The 19,585-nt window shown below is 46.2% G+C and overlaps 1 protein-coding gene across 1 annotated transcript; it reads right to left on the bottom strand.

Annotated features, from left to right (window-relative positions):
• Positions 1-3,477: 3,477 nt before the first annotated feature.
• On the bottom strand, positions 3,478-19,225 carry TKTL1 (transketolase like 1). Its single transcript, XM_066580736.1, has 14 exons — positions 19,077-19,225; positions 15,731-15,848; positions 14,806-14,919; positions 9,929-10,026; positions 9,652-9,843; positions 9,442-9,569; positions 9,157-9,350; positions 8,893-9,057; positions 7,336-7,492; positions 6,476-6,606; positions 6,218-6,301; positions 6,037-6,133; positions 4,297-4,416; positions 3,478-3,903 (listed from the first exon to the last, which is right to left on the bottom strand). Exons 1-14 carry the CDS (start codon positions 19,181-19,183, stop codon positions 3,731-3,733), a joined length of 1,878 nt encoding a protein of 625 aa, XP_066436833.1. The 5' UTR covers positions 19,184-19,225; the 3' UTR covers positions 3,478-3,730.
• Between the last annotated feature and the right edge of the window lie 360 nt (positions 19,226-19,585).

The raw sequence follows: 19,585 nt of genomic DNA, 5'->3' as shown, positions 1-19,585 counted from the left end.
AGTACAAGACAATTAGGCACTATAGCAGCAGCCTTGGCAGAAATGGAAGGCAGCAATGTGCCACCTTATGCCTATTGAGAAGGCTTACGAATGAGAACAAAGCAGGGTGACTAGCCAATGCTCCAAAATGTGTAAGCTTATCCGTTATAGTGGATAGAATAGACAACTACTCCCCTTGATGGAATTGTGAGTAACTAATCAAGTGACTGCTGAGCATGATCAGTTACACTATGTAAAAAAAAGGAGGGCGAACACTCACCGAGCAAACGGACCTACAGAAGGATTGCTATTATTAACCAGTTAAGTCTAAATAAGCATTATGCAGAGGGCACCTTCCTAGAGGTACAATATTGTTAGCAACTGTTTGCTTGGACTTAAAAAGGAGTTTACCTGTTGACCTTTATCTGGTCAAACAAATCCAGGCATATCCAACAGTCTACCTATATGCGCCTCGAAGTGCGAGAGGCCTGGGGTCCCTAATATAAAATATTACCACTCAGCTCAACTAACCTCCATTTTCTCCCATCATGATAAACCTCACTGGGTATCGATTGAGGCACAGGCAGTTACCCCCTAATCACTGGAAGATATATTTTGGCGTAGAGCGGAATACAAAAAAGCAATCATGAACCCTACTTAGTCTTCCTCCTTGGCCCTCTGGGATAGACTCTCGAAAAGTTATAGCCTGATATCTAAACACCTACCCATATCTGGTATATTTGGTAATCCTGCCTTCCCTCCTGGTATGAGCAAAACCAACCTTGGATGGTGGATAGCCAGAGATCTCACCGGAATAATTGATTTTGTGGATAGATTAGACAATGAGTTCTTTCGTACTGTCTAGAGTTGAGCGAACATACTCTGCCGAGCTTGATGCTCGTTCGAGTATTAGCGTACTCGATGGTGCTCGTTACTCAAACGAGCATGAAGCCCTGTTTGACCCCCACCCAGTTTTTGGCTCCTCCCCGCTGTGACATGCCTGTTTGGGCCCCTCCCTGCCGGAGCGTGCGTCAATGGTAAATTTGTCTGGCAGGCAGGGGGAGCGCGAGGAACCTAGAAGGGAAAAAAAAAAAAGCTCGGCACCCGGCGGCCCACATGCAAAATGCTCGAGTCTCCCATTGTAGTCAATGGGGTTCGTTATTCGAGTAGAGCTCTCGAATTTTATGAGAAGCTCGACTCGAATAACGTGGACCTGAGCATTTGGGTGCTCGCTCCTCTCTAGTGCTGTCCACTCCTTTCCAAATGTGGAGAGCCCTAGGATTTGTATGTTCTGGATTCAGGTACATCCTTATATTTTCCATTTCTATGTTACAAACATGGATATCTTATTGCTTCCTAGCTGCACGTATGGCAGTGGCTCGCTCCTGGAGGAAAACAGTTAATTTTGTTTTAATCAAATCAATGCCATCATGGGTTATGGTCAAGGAGAAACTGGCAGCCATCATTTCAGACTGTGAAACGGTATATGAGAAAACCTGGTCATGATGGCACCAATAGACGCTCACTAAGTGTCTTTAGACCCCAACAGCCAGATCATCGTCCCTTCCAGTGGAATCTCACAATAATTGCGCATAGATGTTGGATATACAACCTGTGAAAAGAGGGGCACCTGCAAATGCTTCACTACATCACTCTGGAAGAGAGTAATATGGCAAAAGTTTGTATAGAGCGTTTTGTGATATACAGAGATTAACCGCAGGCTGGTAGTTGGGTTACTGGAGTAATTAAATCAATGTAGTGACAGTCAAACATGGTCTTAGAGGAAACAGAACAGCTGTCTGACACTGCAAAAACTGAGCAATTGTGGGAGACTGATACATCACAATGGATGCAGGCCAATGCAAATACTCTTCCGTAGGAGAGCAAGGGAGAGGTTGTTTGCAAACATAGCCTTAACTGCATTGAAAGCAAAGTTTACCTACATATAAAAACTTTGTCCATGCAAGAAAGCGATATGGGCAGATGCTTGTCCGAATTAATTAGCCAGGAGCCGTTATTATGGCTGATGCTTGTAAATCGCTGCATAATTCAGTCAGTGTCTAGCAGAGATACAAGTACTCCTTTTCAGAGCGATGACTGCCTAATGCTTGATATTACATGATCATGTCCAGTAGAGTCTGGCAGCAATATCAGTCCTCTATGAAGGGTGTAGAGAGGCTGCCTGACCGAGTCCCTCAGAACAGTTTTCAGTGGGATAGTCAAACACATCGCACGCTGCGAGGTTTTTCCATTGAAATCAATTGGAAACACTTGAGAATCCTCCGACATGCAAGAAAGCCAGCAAATTGCAGGTGACTCCCCATGGCTGGCAGGAGGTAGAACACATGCATTTTCATATGAATGTTAACTTAGGCATTAGCGTTGTGAAGACACCCAGGACTGGAAGTAGCCATTGACATTAGACAGAAGATTGATGGTTGAGAGAGAACACACACACACACACACACACACACACACACACACACACACACCACACACACACCACACCTTTGGTCCATACTGGCTGTTGTAGTTCAAGCCAGCCACACACATTCAGTATCTCCAAGTGATTGTTCCCAGAATGAAATTCCCATCTCGAAGAAATCAGACGAGAGACCAAGCACAGCCAACCTCTTTCCAGAAGGTGGTCTGTCCTTAGTTATCTAAAGCCCTATTTACACGATTGTTTGCATTTCTATTCGTAAAGTTAATTCACTCTGAGTATTTAAATGTACAGATAGTCCTGTGAAATACTCTCCATTTCCCTCATTAGCTATGTAAACACTGTTTGCTCAGGTGGGCGAGTGTTTATATGAGGAATCTCTGGCCAGCAGTGATTTAATTAGTGTGAAGACAAGTCATTGGTCTCCTGCACATGGGTGGAAAATTTGCAGGGGGAATTCCCCACCCGTACCCGCTGCCATAGGATTGCACTAGATCATGCAATCCTATGCAGACAGCCCTGATCTGATGGTGTGAAAACTCATGCGGTAAACAAATTGCGGCATGTCCCATTTCAGTGCGAGCCTCGCAGAAGCCCGTACAGAAAAGTCACGGCTGACGTGCCAGCTCTGCACTGAGCCAACTTACATCAGTTTAGAGAGAAGACGCCGGACGGGTGAGTATAAGGTCAGAACCGAGGCACGGGTCGCATCCTGTTGCGAAGATTCTCGCAGTGGGATCCAACCTAGCCGTGTGCAGGCCTATATAATTGACAGGACTCGAGATCTGGTATTTTACTATTGTGTTATGTGACCATTACAACAGGAAGTGCAGCCATTTTTTTGTTTTCCTATTTCTACTAGTTTGAGAAGAGAATGCAAAGCCATTTTGCCAGCATGCGCTACTCTTAGAACTTTTACCATTGGTTTGAGAAGACAGAAGTGGACAACCACTTTACAGCAATGGCTACCATAGTACAGTGATGCCAGTGGCTCCTTGAATAGTGGTGGATTGAATCAGTTTTGTTAAAGCTCATTAATAAAAGACCACTTCCCATTTAGGTTATTAAATGGCCAACATTTAGGTCAGTACTCCCTTTATTAAGTGCATGGTGAAAAACTGGACAGGAAGACAGAAAGGAATTACAGAAAAGCGTTCTAGAAACCAGCTAGTGTCACATGGCGGAATGGAAATGTCAGGACAGTTTATACTGAGGTAGCAGACATGTTAAGCAGATGCCAGTTACACTAGTGGCGGACAGCTGAGCAGTGCTTTACATTGCTTTTTCTATGGCAGGACAGTTTGGTCTCTAGTTTGCAAATGTAGACTTTACAGCTTCCACAATGCATTTCGCACTGATGCCGAACACTTCCAACAGCTCTGTGGGTTTGCCACTGCGGGGTACTCCCCTGACGGCAAGGCTCTGAACAATGAAGCCGGGTTCTGCCGCAACGGCTGCAGCTACAGCGTCCCCTATACCACCTGGAATAAGGAGAGAGAAGTTACTACATGGCAAAAGTTGTATTATTTACTACACAAGGATATTGCATTGGCACAAGTGTAAGCCTAGTGGCACTTTGTCTGCCATCCAAAGACAAGTAGCACTATAATTACAGGCCCTTGTGTCTGTTGGCACCATTTCCAGGCGCTTTACTGAAGGATATTTGGTCTTCTAGGGGCCATTACATGTACTGCCTTTAACACCCAGACACAAGACTTCTGCTCTGACCGCTGTGCTGCTGTCAACGGGTGCACGATCAGCTGATCAGTGGGGGTCTGGAGCGACAAGGTGCCTAATAGAAGATATGATGTCTATGCTATGGGTAGAAAGGCAAGAGACCAGACTGTTCCTTGTTTAACCATATGCAATATTACCTTCTTTGTAATGGTCCTCTACGGTGATTATATGTCCGCCAGTAGCTCTACCACTTGATATAATCGTTGCTGCGTCCAGAGGTTTAATTGTAAATGGATCAACCACACGGATGTTAATTCCTTAAGAAAGCACAACAGGCAAGTTAGCAGGTAAGTGGCCCAACATCACTTAATTCACCAGTGGCCATCCAGCTGTTAGAATATGCTGGGAGCTGCAGTTTCCTAACAGCTAGAAGCACCTGCTTAGAGGTCATTCATATGCATAAACCATATGTTAAATTATACATTTAATGCAAAGATGAGAAAATATAGATACATGATGCTGACCCCTAGAGTTACAAAGCCTGTACTGCATGTACAGCTGTACCAATAGGTGAAATGACTGATGCATCTCGATAACTAGTGTACAGCAATGCTGTAAGTCAAGTTACAGCAACACACACACTTAACTTTATGTACTATGGATTAGAGGTGGTGGTTTTCTGGCACTAAACTATTGAGAACCCAGCCTTAGAATGGCTCATTAGTTGATTGGAGTCAGTTGCTCACGATCCCCACTGATCAGAGGGACCCTTGAATGGGATGGAGTGTCTCAGTCCACGAATGAATGCGACATCACTAGCCAAGAGGATGAAGCACTGGCCTCCTCAGTCAGCTGATCAGTGTGGGTCAATTGTGGACTCCCAAGCAACCATTAATGACTCATCCTAAGATTGGGTTTTGAGACTTAAATGACCGTATGTTCAGATACATAAAACCATAGAAGTCAAGGAGGGTCCACTAAGTTTATTACATAAGTCATGAGAGAGGGGAAGGGGTTATAGTGAGTTATAGGAAAGGAGAAGTCTGAAGTACTTGCATCAGTAGAGTCAGTGCAAGGGTTTGGGAATCTACTTAAATAACTGCTACAAAATAAAGCATTTCTCCAGAGTTTTGTGCCTCTAATTACTTAAAGGGGTTGTCTCGCAGCAGCAAGTGGGTCTATACACTTCTGTATGGCCATATTAATGCACTTTGTAATATACATCGTGCATTAAATATGAGCCATACAGAAGTTATTCACTTACCTACTCTGTTGCTAGCATCCCCGTCGCCATGGATCCGTCTAATTCTGATGTCTGCTTGCTTTTTATAGATGCGCTTGCGCTGTGCAGTCTTCTGCCTGGTAAATGGGGCCGCTCGTGCCAGAGAGCTGGTCACTGTGTCATCGTAGCTCCGCCCCATCACGTGTGCCGATTCCAGCCAATCAGGAGGCAGGAATCGGCAATGGAACGCAGAGCCCATGGTGCACCATGGGAGAAAGCCGCAGTGCATCCCTGGGAAAGGACCGGCGGCCATCTTTGGGAGAAGATTTTTTTAAAGTCCTTATTTCATCGGATCGGTAATTTGCCATTTTATGCCAGGGGGGGGGGGGGGGGGGGGGGGGAGAAATGGGGCAAGGTAAAATTTTGAGGTTTGCCACGAGACAACCCCTTTAAGGAAATGTGTAAATCCAGTGACAATTAGGCATTAGCAACGATTGTTGGTATGAGAGCATACACCCCATTGTCAATTCTCACATTTCCAGGAAAAAAAATAAAAAAAAAGCTACAGAGTTTAATGGAAAACAAGCATTTACTAAAACCTGTCTGGAGAGTCGGCAGGTCTTTCAAGTATCCTTACAGCCAGTTACTTGCTGCAAGTAGAGGAATCAATGTGGCTGAGATATCACTCATGTCAATAGAAAGTTAGACATCTCACCTTGTTTGGCGAGCTCATCTGCTGCGGTCAGAGCCTCGTGTAGAGTGACACCAGCACCAATAACTGTGACCCGGTCTGTATCACTCTGACGAACAACCTGTATAAAAGAGTAACAAAATAATGTATTTCTTCCAAAACAAGGTCCTAACAAAGAATGCAACACAAGAACTCTAGTTTTTACCTTTGCTTGACCAATTTCAAACTTTTCTTCAGAAGAATAGATTATTGCAGTGTCTGGCCGGCTGGTACGAATGAAGCAGATGCCCTACAAGAGAAGAAAAAAAAAGTGCATGTTGACAGAGCCAAGACTACAGACCTGCTATTGAATGTTGCACCTCGTATCTGGTGCGATATGGGTAATGGAACAAAGTCTGAAACTGAAGGCCAGATTATATAAGATGCAGAAGTTGTGTTGGGCTTGTGGTTGATTAACACTTACTGAGGTATTAGCAGCTAAAGCAACCGCATATTCTGTGGAAACGCCATCACTGGGGTAGAAGACTGTGCAAGATGGAACAGCACGGAACATGGCCAGATCTTCCAAAGCCATCTGAGAGGGACCATCTTCACCTGAGAACACAAACAATATACAGGGGGTGAGAACCAAGGCATTTGACTTATTTAAGGAGACACTGTTGAGCAGGATTTTTTTTTGTGAACACATTAAAAGTAATCCAGTGGGGGTGGATTCTAAGAACTTGGAATGTTTTAATGGGGTTTTCTAGGACCACCCATCCGGAAATAGGTCATGAATAGCTGGAGGGGGATCTGCTGCTCGGGACCCTTAATGATCAGCTGTTCATCAGGCCCACTGTCGCTGCCAACTCCACAGTGCAGCGGGTTGGTAATGGAGGCACCCCTGCCATTTAGATGTGGTACCAACTCGCACCTGTACTATGGATGAGGCAGTCTGCTACTAGCTGTCCGGAATTACACTGGGTCTAGCAAACTGGTGATCAGCAGACTCTTGTTGACCTAGCCAGTGTGTAGGTATTCAGTGGTAATGCCCCAGACAATTTAGGGAAACTAACCTAAAGTTGGCCTTTTAATGTCTACGCCAGTCTCCATTTACTTCCAGACAACCGATCTTATGCTGTCTAGACATGAGACCTCTACAGCTCATAACTGGCCTCAGTGGTCATGTGCTTAGATGTCGCATGATCAAATGGTGGAAGGAAGTATAGGTTAGTTCGTCGTGAACCATTCCAAGCTTTTATGAAGCTATTCATTGGATAACGCCAGACATCGCAAAACTGAAGCACTACAAGATGACATGTACAAAGAAAAATGGCTACTCACCAATAGAAACCCCACAGTGGGAGCCAACCAGGTTCACGTTGGATTGAGATATGGCCCCCATGCGAATTTGATCATACGCCCTGCTGAAAAAGGCTGCAAACGTGCTGGCAAAAGCCACAGTGCGATCGCGGGTTGCACAGCCCATAGCTACACTCACCTGTAACAGAACAAGTTTATAGTGAAGTACTTTAGAGGTCATGGACACTTTGGGCAAGTGTTCTCTTGACTTAGATGCACAAATTTGGGGCTGGTAATAGTTTTTGCAATAGGAATCAAGAGGGTTGTACTGTTTGTCTTCTGCAACTTCTATATGTTCCCGAATATACACACTGCAGTCAGTAGGTGTCAGTGAGCTTAGACTAATGGTTTAGAGTATCTTAACACAGTGAAGAGGGGCAAATAAAGGGGACTGTTCTCATGTGAACTCACTGAAACAAAAGCTAGTGAGCAGCTTCTCACTCAGCGTCAGGCTGAAAAGTGGGCAGCACCGTCGCGGCCGTATCTTCTTTCTTCGGCCCGGTGGGTGTGCTTGGCACGCCGACGCCAGGCATTCCATATTTATTTTCTTTTTTTTAACTCCTGCTCTCCCGCGCCGGAGAGCAGAAATTCAGGTGCGGGTGTGCTGTGGATCTGGATAGCTTCCATAGAAGCCTGCAGGAGCTCTCCCTGCGGAGACCTGCACTAAAAATGGAGCATGCTGCGGGTGTTTTCCTGCACACGCAGTTCGCTCCTCAAGAAAAAAAAAAAAAACGACATTTGCAGGAATTTAATTACCTGTGGGTGTCCAATGCATCCCTATTTGGCACGGATCACGCGTGCGGGACACCCGCTGCGGATCTTTCCCGTGGACATGTGGCCTAAGAGTCTGTCAGTCCCATCTAAAAACTACCTATAGACTGTAGTGTCTATGTACAGTAATGGGTAGAAGCTGCAGAGGACAAACTGCTAAATTTCTAGTTAAACCCCATTGGAAAAAGTGGTTGCCAGCCCAAAATTCATGCATTTTACTGAAAAGTAGAAAGTTGCCACTCAGTGTTTAGATCCTTTCAGGCATAAAACCAGCAATACAGTAAAAAGGGGGCTTTTACATATCAATTGTTGCAGAAACTTCTGCAACTAAGTCTGTTCCACATCTGAATGGGATTATTTCAGTGGCAACATGAATTTCTGCCAGTCCCATTCACATGAATGGCACTCAGAAGTTTCTGTAACAAATCTGCTTATTAATTCACTGTAAGACTAGCCTGGTTTACAGCTATATAGACATTTCTAGCTTGTACCAAAGCCATTTATCTTGGCTGTGCAGTAAGTTTTACTGGGACTCAAGTCACCAATGGGGATCTGCGGATTGGGACTTCTGTGCATCAGCTGACTGAAGGGATGGCCGAGCTCTGCTTCAGGCATACTAGGCACAGCCCTGTACATTATATAGGGGCTGTGCCTTTCATAGCAGCTCCGTCCCATTCACTGGACATAAGATTCCTGAGCAGTGGCCTCTATAGACAGCCGACTGGGGGACCCAATGACAATTGAGACCAACTAGTCAAGTTAGCTTACCATATTCTGTTCAGCAATAAAGCACTCAATAAATCGGTCAGGATGTTCATTCTTGAAGATCTCAGAGAAAGTGGAGTTTTTAGTGTCACCATCAAGGGCAACAACTCTGCTGCTAGCATGGCCAAGTTTAGCAAGAGCCAGTCCGTATGCCTTGCGTGTTGCAATCTGCAAGAGTTAATTGAGTTTAAGTGAGAGACCCCCAAATACACAACACTATAGTAGATCTAAACCAAGTTATTCTGGACAGGACAACAATTCCCTTACCTTGTCACCAACTTTGTAGCTTGGTGGGGTTGGCATCTTAATGTCACTAATGCTAATCTTTGGAGCATCTCGTACGGGAGCTGCAGGAGTCAGGGTCTTGTTGGTCTGAATTTGACCCTGGATCTCGTTAATGATGGAGTCCAGCTTGTCTTTAGCCATCGGCTTCCCATGCCAGTTATCTTGATTTTCGACACCTTGAAGATTAAATACATTTTCCAGTTTACATCCAGACTGGACACAGTTGTAGTCGATTTAGTCCCAACACAATTATTTCCAGTTACTTACCAGCAATACCTTTTCCCTTGTATGTTTTAGCAATGATTGCAGTGGGCTTATCCTTCACATTGGCAGCCTGCCATAGGGCACAGCACAACTCCTCCACATCATGGCCATCTATAGTATAGGTGTTCCACCTGCAATGTATGAAGGGCAGAAAGCCATGAGGATGCAATATTGTGATATCATGCGTAGGTACTTTGTTGAGAAGCAGCTTACCCAAAGGCTTCACATCTCTTCCGGTAGACATCAGTCTGATGCTGAAGAGGAGCCGCCTCACTCTGCCCCAGACGGTTAACATCAAAGATGGCCACCAGGTTATCTAGCTTGTAATGAGATGCAAAAGCCATGGCTTCCCACACGGCTCCTTCAGAAGATTCCCCATCACCCAGCAGACAATACACACGGTAGCTGAGGGGGAAGCAATATAGAAGAGGAGTGAGGATCAGATCGGAACTTTTTTTGTGAAAGACGTTCTCTACCAGATGATGCCTACCTGGCTTTATCAAAGTACTTCCCAGTGTAAGCCATACCACACGATGCCCCCAGACCCTGTCCCAATGAGCCAGTGGCAACATCCACAAACGGCAGTTTCTGGGGAAAGAACATTTCTCAGCATTACTACCATGGCAAAAAAAAAAAAAAAAAGATAAAATAAATGTTTAATTTTTATTTCTCTTTTCTCCTGCAGCAGACGTTAAAGGGGTTGTCTCACGAAAGCAAGTGGGGTTAAGTACTTCTGTATGGCCATATTAATGCACTTTGTAATATACATCGTGCATTAAATATGAGCCATACAGAAGTTATTCACTTACCTGCTCCGTTGCTGGCGTCCCCGTCTCCATGGCTCCGTCTAATTTCGGTGTCTTCTTGCTTTTTTTAGACGCGCTTGCGCAGATGGGTCTTCTCCCTTCGGCAGCAGCGTTTTGGCTCCGCCCCCTTGTACGCATTATCGCGTAGCTCCGCCCCCATCACGTGCCGATTCCAGCCTCCTGATTGGCTGGAATCGGCACATGTGACGGAGCTACGCGATGACGTGTACAAGGGGCGGAGCCAAAACGCTGCTGCCGAGCCGAAGGGAGAAGACCCATCTGCGCAAGCGCGTCTAAAAAAAGCAAGAAGACACCGAAATTAGACAGCCATGGAGACGGGGACGCCAGCAACGGAGCAGGTAAGTGGAATAACTTCTGTATGGCTCATATTTAATGCACGATGTATATTACAAAGTGCATTAATATGGCCATACAGAAGTGTATAACCCCACTTGCTGCCGCGAGACAACCCCTTTAAGGCTTGTCTACTTTGCTTGCGCAGTAATACATAAATCTATGACAGAAGACACAGTATACACAATGTGTGAACACACCCTAAAGATATGATGCCACATATTGCACTTCGCAGATTGAAACAGCCTGGTTGAAAGTCTAGTTTTATTAAACCCTCAGCGATAAACTTTAACTAGTATCCAATGGCAGCCATTTTAAACGAGCGAGCACAAATGCGCCGTTACTTAGCTTTTCACAAACAGGGATGCCCCGCCTCCCTCTCATGATGTTGATTTTGAAAAGGGTTGCCTTTTGTACAACTCCTTTTAAAGGAGTTAAAGGGGTTGCCTCGAGGAAGCAGTGAATTTTTTTTTTTGCCCAGTCCCCCCCCCATTAAGCATACATTACTAAGCCCCCCTGTAAATGACTTTTCTAGCTGGTTTGTACTTACCGTTCCAGCAACTTATAAAAATTTTCCCAAGATGGCCGCCAGCTCTTTTCCCATCGCTTGCTGTAGCCCGACGTGCGCGCTCCCGAGACACTACCAGCTGTGTCTCCCTGACAACCGGGGACGCCCCGCAGCCGCCGACCGGACCCCTGGATTGAACACGGCCGACCAGTCACCCACCGCCAGGCAGCAGGTAACCGGCGCAGCCCCCCCCCCCCCCCCCCCCCCGGGCACAGCGGCAGCCCTTCCCCGTCACAGCGACAGCCCCCCCCCCGGCCCATCACTTACCTGGGCGGCAGGACGGCGGGACAGCTCGGCGGCTCTGCACCTTCCTCTAACAGAGGATGGTACAGAATGGCCGCTCCAGCGCGCTCCCGAGCAGTGACAGCTCGTCTGCGCATGCGCAGAAGAGCTGTAGCGGGGAGCACACTGAAGCGGCTCGTGCTGAAAGGAGAAGAACGGACTGCGCAAGCGCGTCTAAAAAAAAAGCAAGCTGCCAGCGAATTTAGACGGAACCATGGAGACGAGGACGCTAGCAACGGAGCAGGTAAGTGAATAACTTCTGTATGGCTCATATTTAATGCACGATGTATATTACAAAGTGCATTAATATGGGCATACAGAAGTGTATAACCCCACTTGATTTCGCGAGACAACCCCTTTAACTCAAAGTCTAAAATCCTCCCCTTTTCATGGGATATCTATGATTGGTGGGCGTACAACCCCTGGGATACCAACGATACTGAGGACAGGGGTCCCAATGGCCCCCTCATGAATGGAGTGGAAGACTGCGCCATTCATGTCAACGGCACTGCCAGAGGTTACCAAGTGGTCTTACGTGGCATTTCAGTGGCCGCACTGGAAATGCCAACTATGAATGGTCAGCAATCTCTGGCCCGGCCACTGAAATGAAGGGAGCAGCAGCAGAATGCCTACACAGCCTCTGTGCCATTCTCAGGCTTGGTGGTGGTCTGAGCAGGCAGACCCCCAGTGATCATAAACCAGTTATATCAAATAGGTGATAACTAACTATTTTAGTGCAGCCACTTTAAAGACAGTAGGGTATGCCACAAAGCACTAGGGATTTTATGCACATTTTTTGTATGTTTAAATATGCAGCATGCCACCTGTTTGTTGGTTTGCACTGCATTGCTTTCAGTGAATGGGGCAAGTTATGCATCAAGGCCACAATGATATTTTCACTGTGGACATTCTGCTCCCTGTGCCCATACAGGGAACTATGTTATGGGGCTCAGGGAGCTGTGTTTCATACTTACTAAGTGCCCCGTTCCCAGTGAAGTTGGCACATGCACAGCCAACTGAGAGGAGTTGTGCTGCATGTGCCAACTTCGCAGGGACACAACACTGAATGAGGTACCCGATGTGTATGAAACCACTCTGATCTCTCCTTCTTGAGCCCCATAAGTTAATTTATGGGGCTCAAGTGTGATGACAGGTTCCCTTTAAAGACATTTCCAAGGAGAAGTATTAAATTGGTAGCACATCCACTAAGGCGATTATTACGGAGCAGCAGTTAAGCATGTATGCTACTAGTACTCTGTGGGAGATAAGGAGACCGCGGAGCTGTTCAGAAGCAGAACGATAAAGACTTGCCAGATCATCCAGTGAGTTTTTGTATGGGAAGAGGGGAACTGGTACCATATACAACCAACTGGGGAGGCTCCCATGGGCACCCCTAGTGACGGCATGCAAAGCGAGAGTTACGGGATGGGTAATATTACAAGTTTTGTGAGGCGTACAATCTTATGTCATGGACCCCTGCTTCAGAAACGTGCACCTTTCTTATTAGTTCATTATCTCACGATCACACCAGTTTCGTCTCCATGGATTTCTGGCTCTGGTTTAATCCCTAAAGTATAATTCCGCTATTAATATTTCTCAATTTAAGTCTAGATGAAAGCAGTGAAGCAAGCCAACTGCAAAGCTACTTAACTTGGAGAGATTTTCTTCATTCATACACAAATCTTTGACAGCAGCTGTGGACCAACTTAGGAGCAGTTCCACATCACTGGTGTAAAGAGATAGTCAGCACTTCTGTTATGCTGATGTATAAGCTACAAGAAGGCGGCCATATCAAGTCTACATAGAGAAGTGAGCCAGGGATCCTAGATGCTACCAGTAGAAGTAAAGTAGTGGGCCAAGGTGGCAGAGAGCAAGAGACCTAACCTCGTAAGGACCAGGCTACTTTGTACCTATAGAGCCAGACACTTTAAGGGTTTTACTGCTCTGTTTTTTTCCTTCAGCTACCGAAATTATTTTTGCTGCATTTCTTCCCTGTGACATAGGACTATTTTTGAAATATTTCACTTTACTTTTATTGGGATAAACTGATTAAAAACAAACTTTTCTTTAAATATATTTATGCTAAAATAAAGTATGGAAATAGGCTCCTCATTTTGTTTGGGACGTTTTGATGTAATATGTATGGTTTTGGATTAATGTACACAGCAACAGTTTTGGGTCACTCTTTTCTATGTATATTTCATTCTGTAGTTTTAAAACTTATTCCTGTAACAATTTTTTTTTTAACCATCTTTGTCCCCTATGACATCATATAAGAACTCTGGTGGTTACCAATGTGGTCTTTTTTTGACACTTTGCTCCTGTAGCTGGGGCATCCATGCCAGGTAGTGACAATAGTCACTGGCAGAGCTGATCAGGGTCTGCTAGGACCCCGCAGCCCTGCTTTAACAGGAGGCACCCACCAGCCCACGTAGTGGAAGAAACTTCTACTTCTTAGTACACAGCACTTAATGAGTGCCATGTACCCAAGAAAGAAGACATAAAGAGGGGATGGGGGAAGTATGACATTCTCCTACTGTGACTAACAGCCAAGATCCTGACCTGCTCCTGCTTGATTGCAGCAGGGGCTTAAATCCTGTGCTATATTTCTGCTATCAGGCGGGATTAACCCTTTCCAATCCACTGTCTGACATCTGAAGACATTATGATTTAAGGCTGTACAGCTCCAATGTTGGAAGACGTTCTTCAGGGGTTCTTACTGTATATTGCCAGCCTCTCTGCTGTCGAAGCCCATCCAACATGTCACCTCATGCAGTACTGGCTTTAGCCAGCAGGTAGTGCCGTTGTATAACGGCAGAAAAAAAAAAAAAAAAAGGAAGCCCCTAGGAAAACTAGGATACAAATTGGATTGGAAAGGGTTAAAGCCCAGGACCAAGTGCTGTAAGTTTACAGCGCTTGGTCCTTAAGGAGTTAAAGCAGATACAATCACACGTGTCGGCAATAGATGGGTGTCTGTCAGACTATTTACTTTAGTTTCTCTACCTCACTGTATGGAGGTAGAGAAAATATCCATTCCAGGGAGGCAGGAGATGATGCAAGTTCTTTTCTGACGCAGTGTCAGGCTTGCACAACCAAGTGAGCTTTCTTTTGTACCAGATTCTGACATTTTCTGATGCTACACTATGGAGTGCTTATCTAGTCTATGGGCATCTTTACCGCCATGTCTCAGCTGTGTTTAGGCAAGATGTAATGAAGCCATGACTGTGCAGTCAACCAATACAGGTAGTCGGTCATGCCTTGCATATATGATTGATGCTGCTAGTAGGGGTGTAAGCAACAGATGTGGAGAGGTCATAACCCAAGGATATAGTCATTTTTTCCATTCTGAATACATACCGGTGTAGGATGTCCTTCAAGGTCAGAGTCAATCTTCCTTAAGTTGAGGAGGTCTGACTCCTTGATGTACCCAGCTTCTGCCCACGCTGCATACAGAATGGGGGCAGCATGACCCTGTAAAAAGTCAAAGCAATAGAGAATATGTAATTGATGTCCTATTAGAGCACTGAGGCACATTAATAGCATTTCCTTTATTGAGATAAGGGTATCCTTACACTACTGGTTTTTGTGCTGCAGCTCCGTACCATAAAATGAATGGGAGCAGCTAGAGCCATGCTTGTATGGATGGGGCAGAGCCTGCGTAGATGACCCCCCAGACCCTTCCCAGGTGCAAAAGACAGTACTGTGATAAAACCACCGAACAGAAAGGAAGCCGTTCATTGGCACAATTAAATTAACACTTCATTGTGTACATTTTACAAGGTTTCCATTAGTTTGTTTTATTTGGAGTACAAAATACAGTAGTAAACCGAGTAATTCTATACTCCATATATCAGAAACTTTCTAAACAGACACCAAAGTGGTATCCATTTCACAATGCGAATGAATGGTTCAGTCACAGTGCAGTCTTCTGCGTCTGACGGAGCCCCCCAATGTGAACGCGGCCTTACCTGTTATCAAGAAGTACAACTATATGTACAAGGCAAAAGCATGTGTACGGATAGCAATCTTCACATTGTACAGCTTGCCTTTAGTGTAGAATAGTAAGCCACTCCTTTTACACACTGGATTGTTAGTTGGCAAGGTGGGCATTTAGGGGTCCTATGCAGTTGTGTTTTTTTGGTTTTTTTTAAAGCGAATGTCAATGGGACTGTCTAATGTGAAAAACCCACAGCAAGTGGGTAGGAGCCCTTAATCTGTGACCCTACAAGTCCCACACCATGCCTTGTGACTAGAATATCAGAGCTGGCACATCAGTCCTCACCTTTGACAGAACAAAACGGTCGTTGTTACAGTTGCCAGGGTCGGTCGCATCATATTTCATGGTGTTGAAGAAGAGAACAGACAAGATTTCGGCAGCGCTGCAGCAGGATGTGGGGTGTCTGTCACAAGGGGCAGAACAGATTACAGTCAGCATACAACTCACGATGCTTCCCTCACTAATGCCATTCAAGGTGAATCTCCTGGTCTGAGCCACCCTCGGAGAAGCAGATTGCTACAAAGAACCACCATAATATCAGAGAAACTGACCAGTGGAAGCCGGCCCAGGGGCACCAGCAAGGATGGGGGTGGAAGCTTTATAGGCAGATTTACCCTTGGCATTGCAGAGGCTGAACTTTGAGATCTGCAGGAGGCCATCTTTCTATGGACTTTCACAGCAGGTCACACTGCAGGACAGTTTTTGCTGGCAAGATATCTAGTGTTTAGATCAGGTTTATTAAGCTCATCTGCTTCCCCAATATTGCGTTATGAGGAAGATTTTCTGGCAAGCAACCTGCAACGTGTGTAATACAAGGGCAGCTATAGGGATCTTTATAGATTAGTTAGTGGACATGTCTGTACCCACCGTACAGCTGACAGACCCTCCAGACAAGAGGTGGGAACACCAATCAGGAAAGTCTAGACAGCTTACATGACAACTCCTGACTGCAAGCAGATTGGGAAGTGAAGTTAGAGGCAGCTGTCAAATGAGCCTTGGAGGGCGTGTAAACTTTTGCACCTTAACCCATTAAGGACCAAGCACAGTAAATATGATGCTTGGTCCTGGGCTTAATCACAGACAATAGTAGGAGAACCTGAGAGAAGCGGTTTTTAACTACTTTACCTTCTCCTTTCCCAGGTACATAGCACTCAATGAGCGGTATGTACTAAGAAGCAAAAGGGTTTCTTCCACTACATGAGCTGGCGATCAGGTGACTGACATGATCCCGTTACAGCAGAGCTGCAGGGTCCTGATCAACTCTGCCAGTGACTAGTGTCACTAAAAGGGGTGTAATTGGGGCTTTTATGGATGCCCCAGCTACACCGAAAAAAATGTCAGAAAAGGGGAGAGCCTGTGGACAGGAGGCCTAAGGGTGCCTGTCCACGGGCATTTTTTTTAATTGTGTTCCCCGCGGGAAACGCAATGCACACTTCCCACCCCTGTCCACAAGTGGAGAATCATTGCATTTCTCTGCGTCAGCCTATCTGTCAGATAGGCTGAGAGCGGAGAACCATCTGTCTGCTCCAATGCCTGTGGACAGGCAGCCTAAGGGGTTAATGACCAGAAGTTGTTTAGAGGGTGCAGTGAAACTTAACGAGGTGGTTCACTTATAGAAGTAGAACTCTGGCTTCTCTTTTCCAAAAATAGGAGTCATGCCAACTCATGTCTCCTAAAAGACATTGGACACAACTGATACAATGTTGTGTTGGAGGGGCGGAGCAAAGAAGCCAAGTTATGATCCAACTAAGTTTTGGCTGAAGTATCCCTTTAAGTGCCCTTTTACATGGGAGGAGCTGTTGGATGCAGATGCCCGACAGGTCGTTCCAGCGCTTTTATACAAGAACGATGACTGCTTATGAATGAAGGCAGAGTAGGCTGCGGATTGTGCCCGCCCACCTCCATTCACAGTAAACAGGCAGCCGTTTATAACAGTTTACTTGGGCCAATCAGTCATTCAGTTTCCTGTATGCAGAAACTGATTAATGTACGAGAAGCGAACAAGTTCTCATTCGTCATTCAGTCGGGGCACACATTTACACCAAACGATAATCCTGCATCCACCGGGAAATCTAGACAAAACGGTGTGCTGTGCTGGAATCCGCTGCAGGCCTCCACAGACCGGGCACCGCCGAGCTGGCCTAAGGGTGCGTTAGCTGCATATTAGCAATGTTAACGCACCCCAACTCTGCTTCGCTTCTGTGAACAAAGATCATTAAAAATAAAATTTAATGATCTACCAGGACCCCCTCATTCTTTGATCCCAGCAGCCCCTCTGATTTGTACAAGTGCTGGGAACCCCCTCATATAGAAGCTAATTACATTCTCCCTCATCTGAGTCACAAGACAAGGGCAGAGGCTATTCCACACCATCCCACCCCGGGCACGCTACATACAGGAGAGTCACTTGTACATTCTTGGCAGCGAACAAGACCCTATGGGCAATGGGCCAAGCTTCACAGTCTGACACCCCTCCGCTGCCATCTGTGCCACTGCAGATAGCATGGTCATCTTTCTCCAGCCCACACATGCCAGGCTCCATAGTCAGGGGCCAGGAGGAGGCCAGGCCAAGTAGTTGGATATACTAGAAGCTAGATTACTGCAGCTCAGGTCTCATTTTTCCTATACAATCTTTCCTGCCTGGCATCCATGCCAAGTCTGTGCCCAGAAACAGTGAAAGATGCAAGTGGGCAAGTGATCTGCACCAAGGGAACCATACAAGAACCACGCGCATCCTTCTTTATGGGTAACCAGAACAACGGTGGGTCTTTTTAGATGGGATGATTGTCAGGCGTTAAGCGAGAAATCGGACTAGCGTTGCCAGCTTGGTCATGAAAGAAAAAAAAAAAAAAAAAAGTTTTTTTAAGCCCACTCAGTTAGCAATTGCTTTTATTTACTGCCCATTAATATGGCTAGTAAAGTGTTCCAGCACCAGCTTTAGACTTAATTACCAGCTGGACAGCAACTCTTAGCCTAACATGGGCTATTAGATCAGAAGGATTCTCAGGGGTAATGAGGACCCCTGCTCTGTTCACCAGCTATGGCAGAGAGGGAAATAGCAGATCTCTTCATAGAAGTGAATGGGGCTGCGGTCATGCATACCCTACATGTGCCCATGAAGGGTTAGGGGAGCACATGGCAGCAGCCATCACATAGTTATCACCTATCCTGTAGCATGGTGATCCTTTTGGTGGAATACCCCCTTTAAGGGCACCAAGTCTTCTGACTATATGCAGTGTATCAGACAGTTGGTGGTGCCAGGAGACGCTGCCACCAGATGCTGCACTGACAGAGCTGCCACCAGCTAACAGGTTCATTGCTGCACCCTTCCATCAGTGAGGCCTGGGGAAACCCCATCCAGTCACACTACACGTGGGGGGCACAAAGGACCCTCATTAACCAACGTGCAGCACGTGACTCTGGTCCAGCCGGGGAGAGGGGGCAGTGCCCACCACGTGCAGCCGTGCACAGGGGGCTTTAACTCCACAGCTGGGCATGCAGACCACGTGCGGCTGGCACATAAGGGCGTACTAGGGGGTAGATCACGGATACAGAAGCTGTACCAGACAGCACATGGGGGGCTCCCCGCACATGATCCATAGGAGACCCCCAAAGAGGAAGCGGCGCTCACCCGGAGTTGGAGGCACATGTTGCCCGGATGGAGTGGACCCTGAGGCGGTTGGCGAGGTCTCTGAGGGCCTGCAGGTCCTTGTCCTCCGGCTTCTGGTAGGTGTCCATGCTGAGCAGGAAGATGGTGATGCTTCTCCGTGCAGCTCACACCACTGGGCCGGACTTATAACGGGCCGCCCCTCCCCCGGAGGAAATGAGCTGAGGGGGAGGGGAACATGTGCTGCCCCCATACTGTGCCAGCCTGTATATACTGCCATAGTGACGGCACAGGCCTGTACAAGTCAGCTTTATACTGCCCTGTATATACAGTAATATCCTCCTCTATGCTGCCCTGTATATACATAACGGTACAGGCCTGTGTGTACTTGTCAGCTCTATACAGCCTTGTATATACAGTACTACCCTCCTCTATACTGCTCTGTATATACATAACGCTACAGACCTATGTGTACTAGTCAGATCTATACTGCCCTGTATATACAGTAATATCCTCTATACTGCTCTGTGTGT

This window comes from Eleutherodactylus coqui, chromosome 10 (genome assembly GCF_035609145.1).
Source record: "Eleutherodactylus coqui strain aEleCoq1 chromosome 10, aEleCoq1.hap1, whole genome shotgun sequence".
NCBI lineage: Eukaryota > Metazoa > Chordata > Amphibia > Anura > Eleutherodactylidae > Eleutherodactylus > Eleutherodactylus coqui.
The sequence above is the reverse complement of the archived record's forward strand: the minus strand, read 5'-3'. Positions and strand labels throughout refer to the sequence as shown.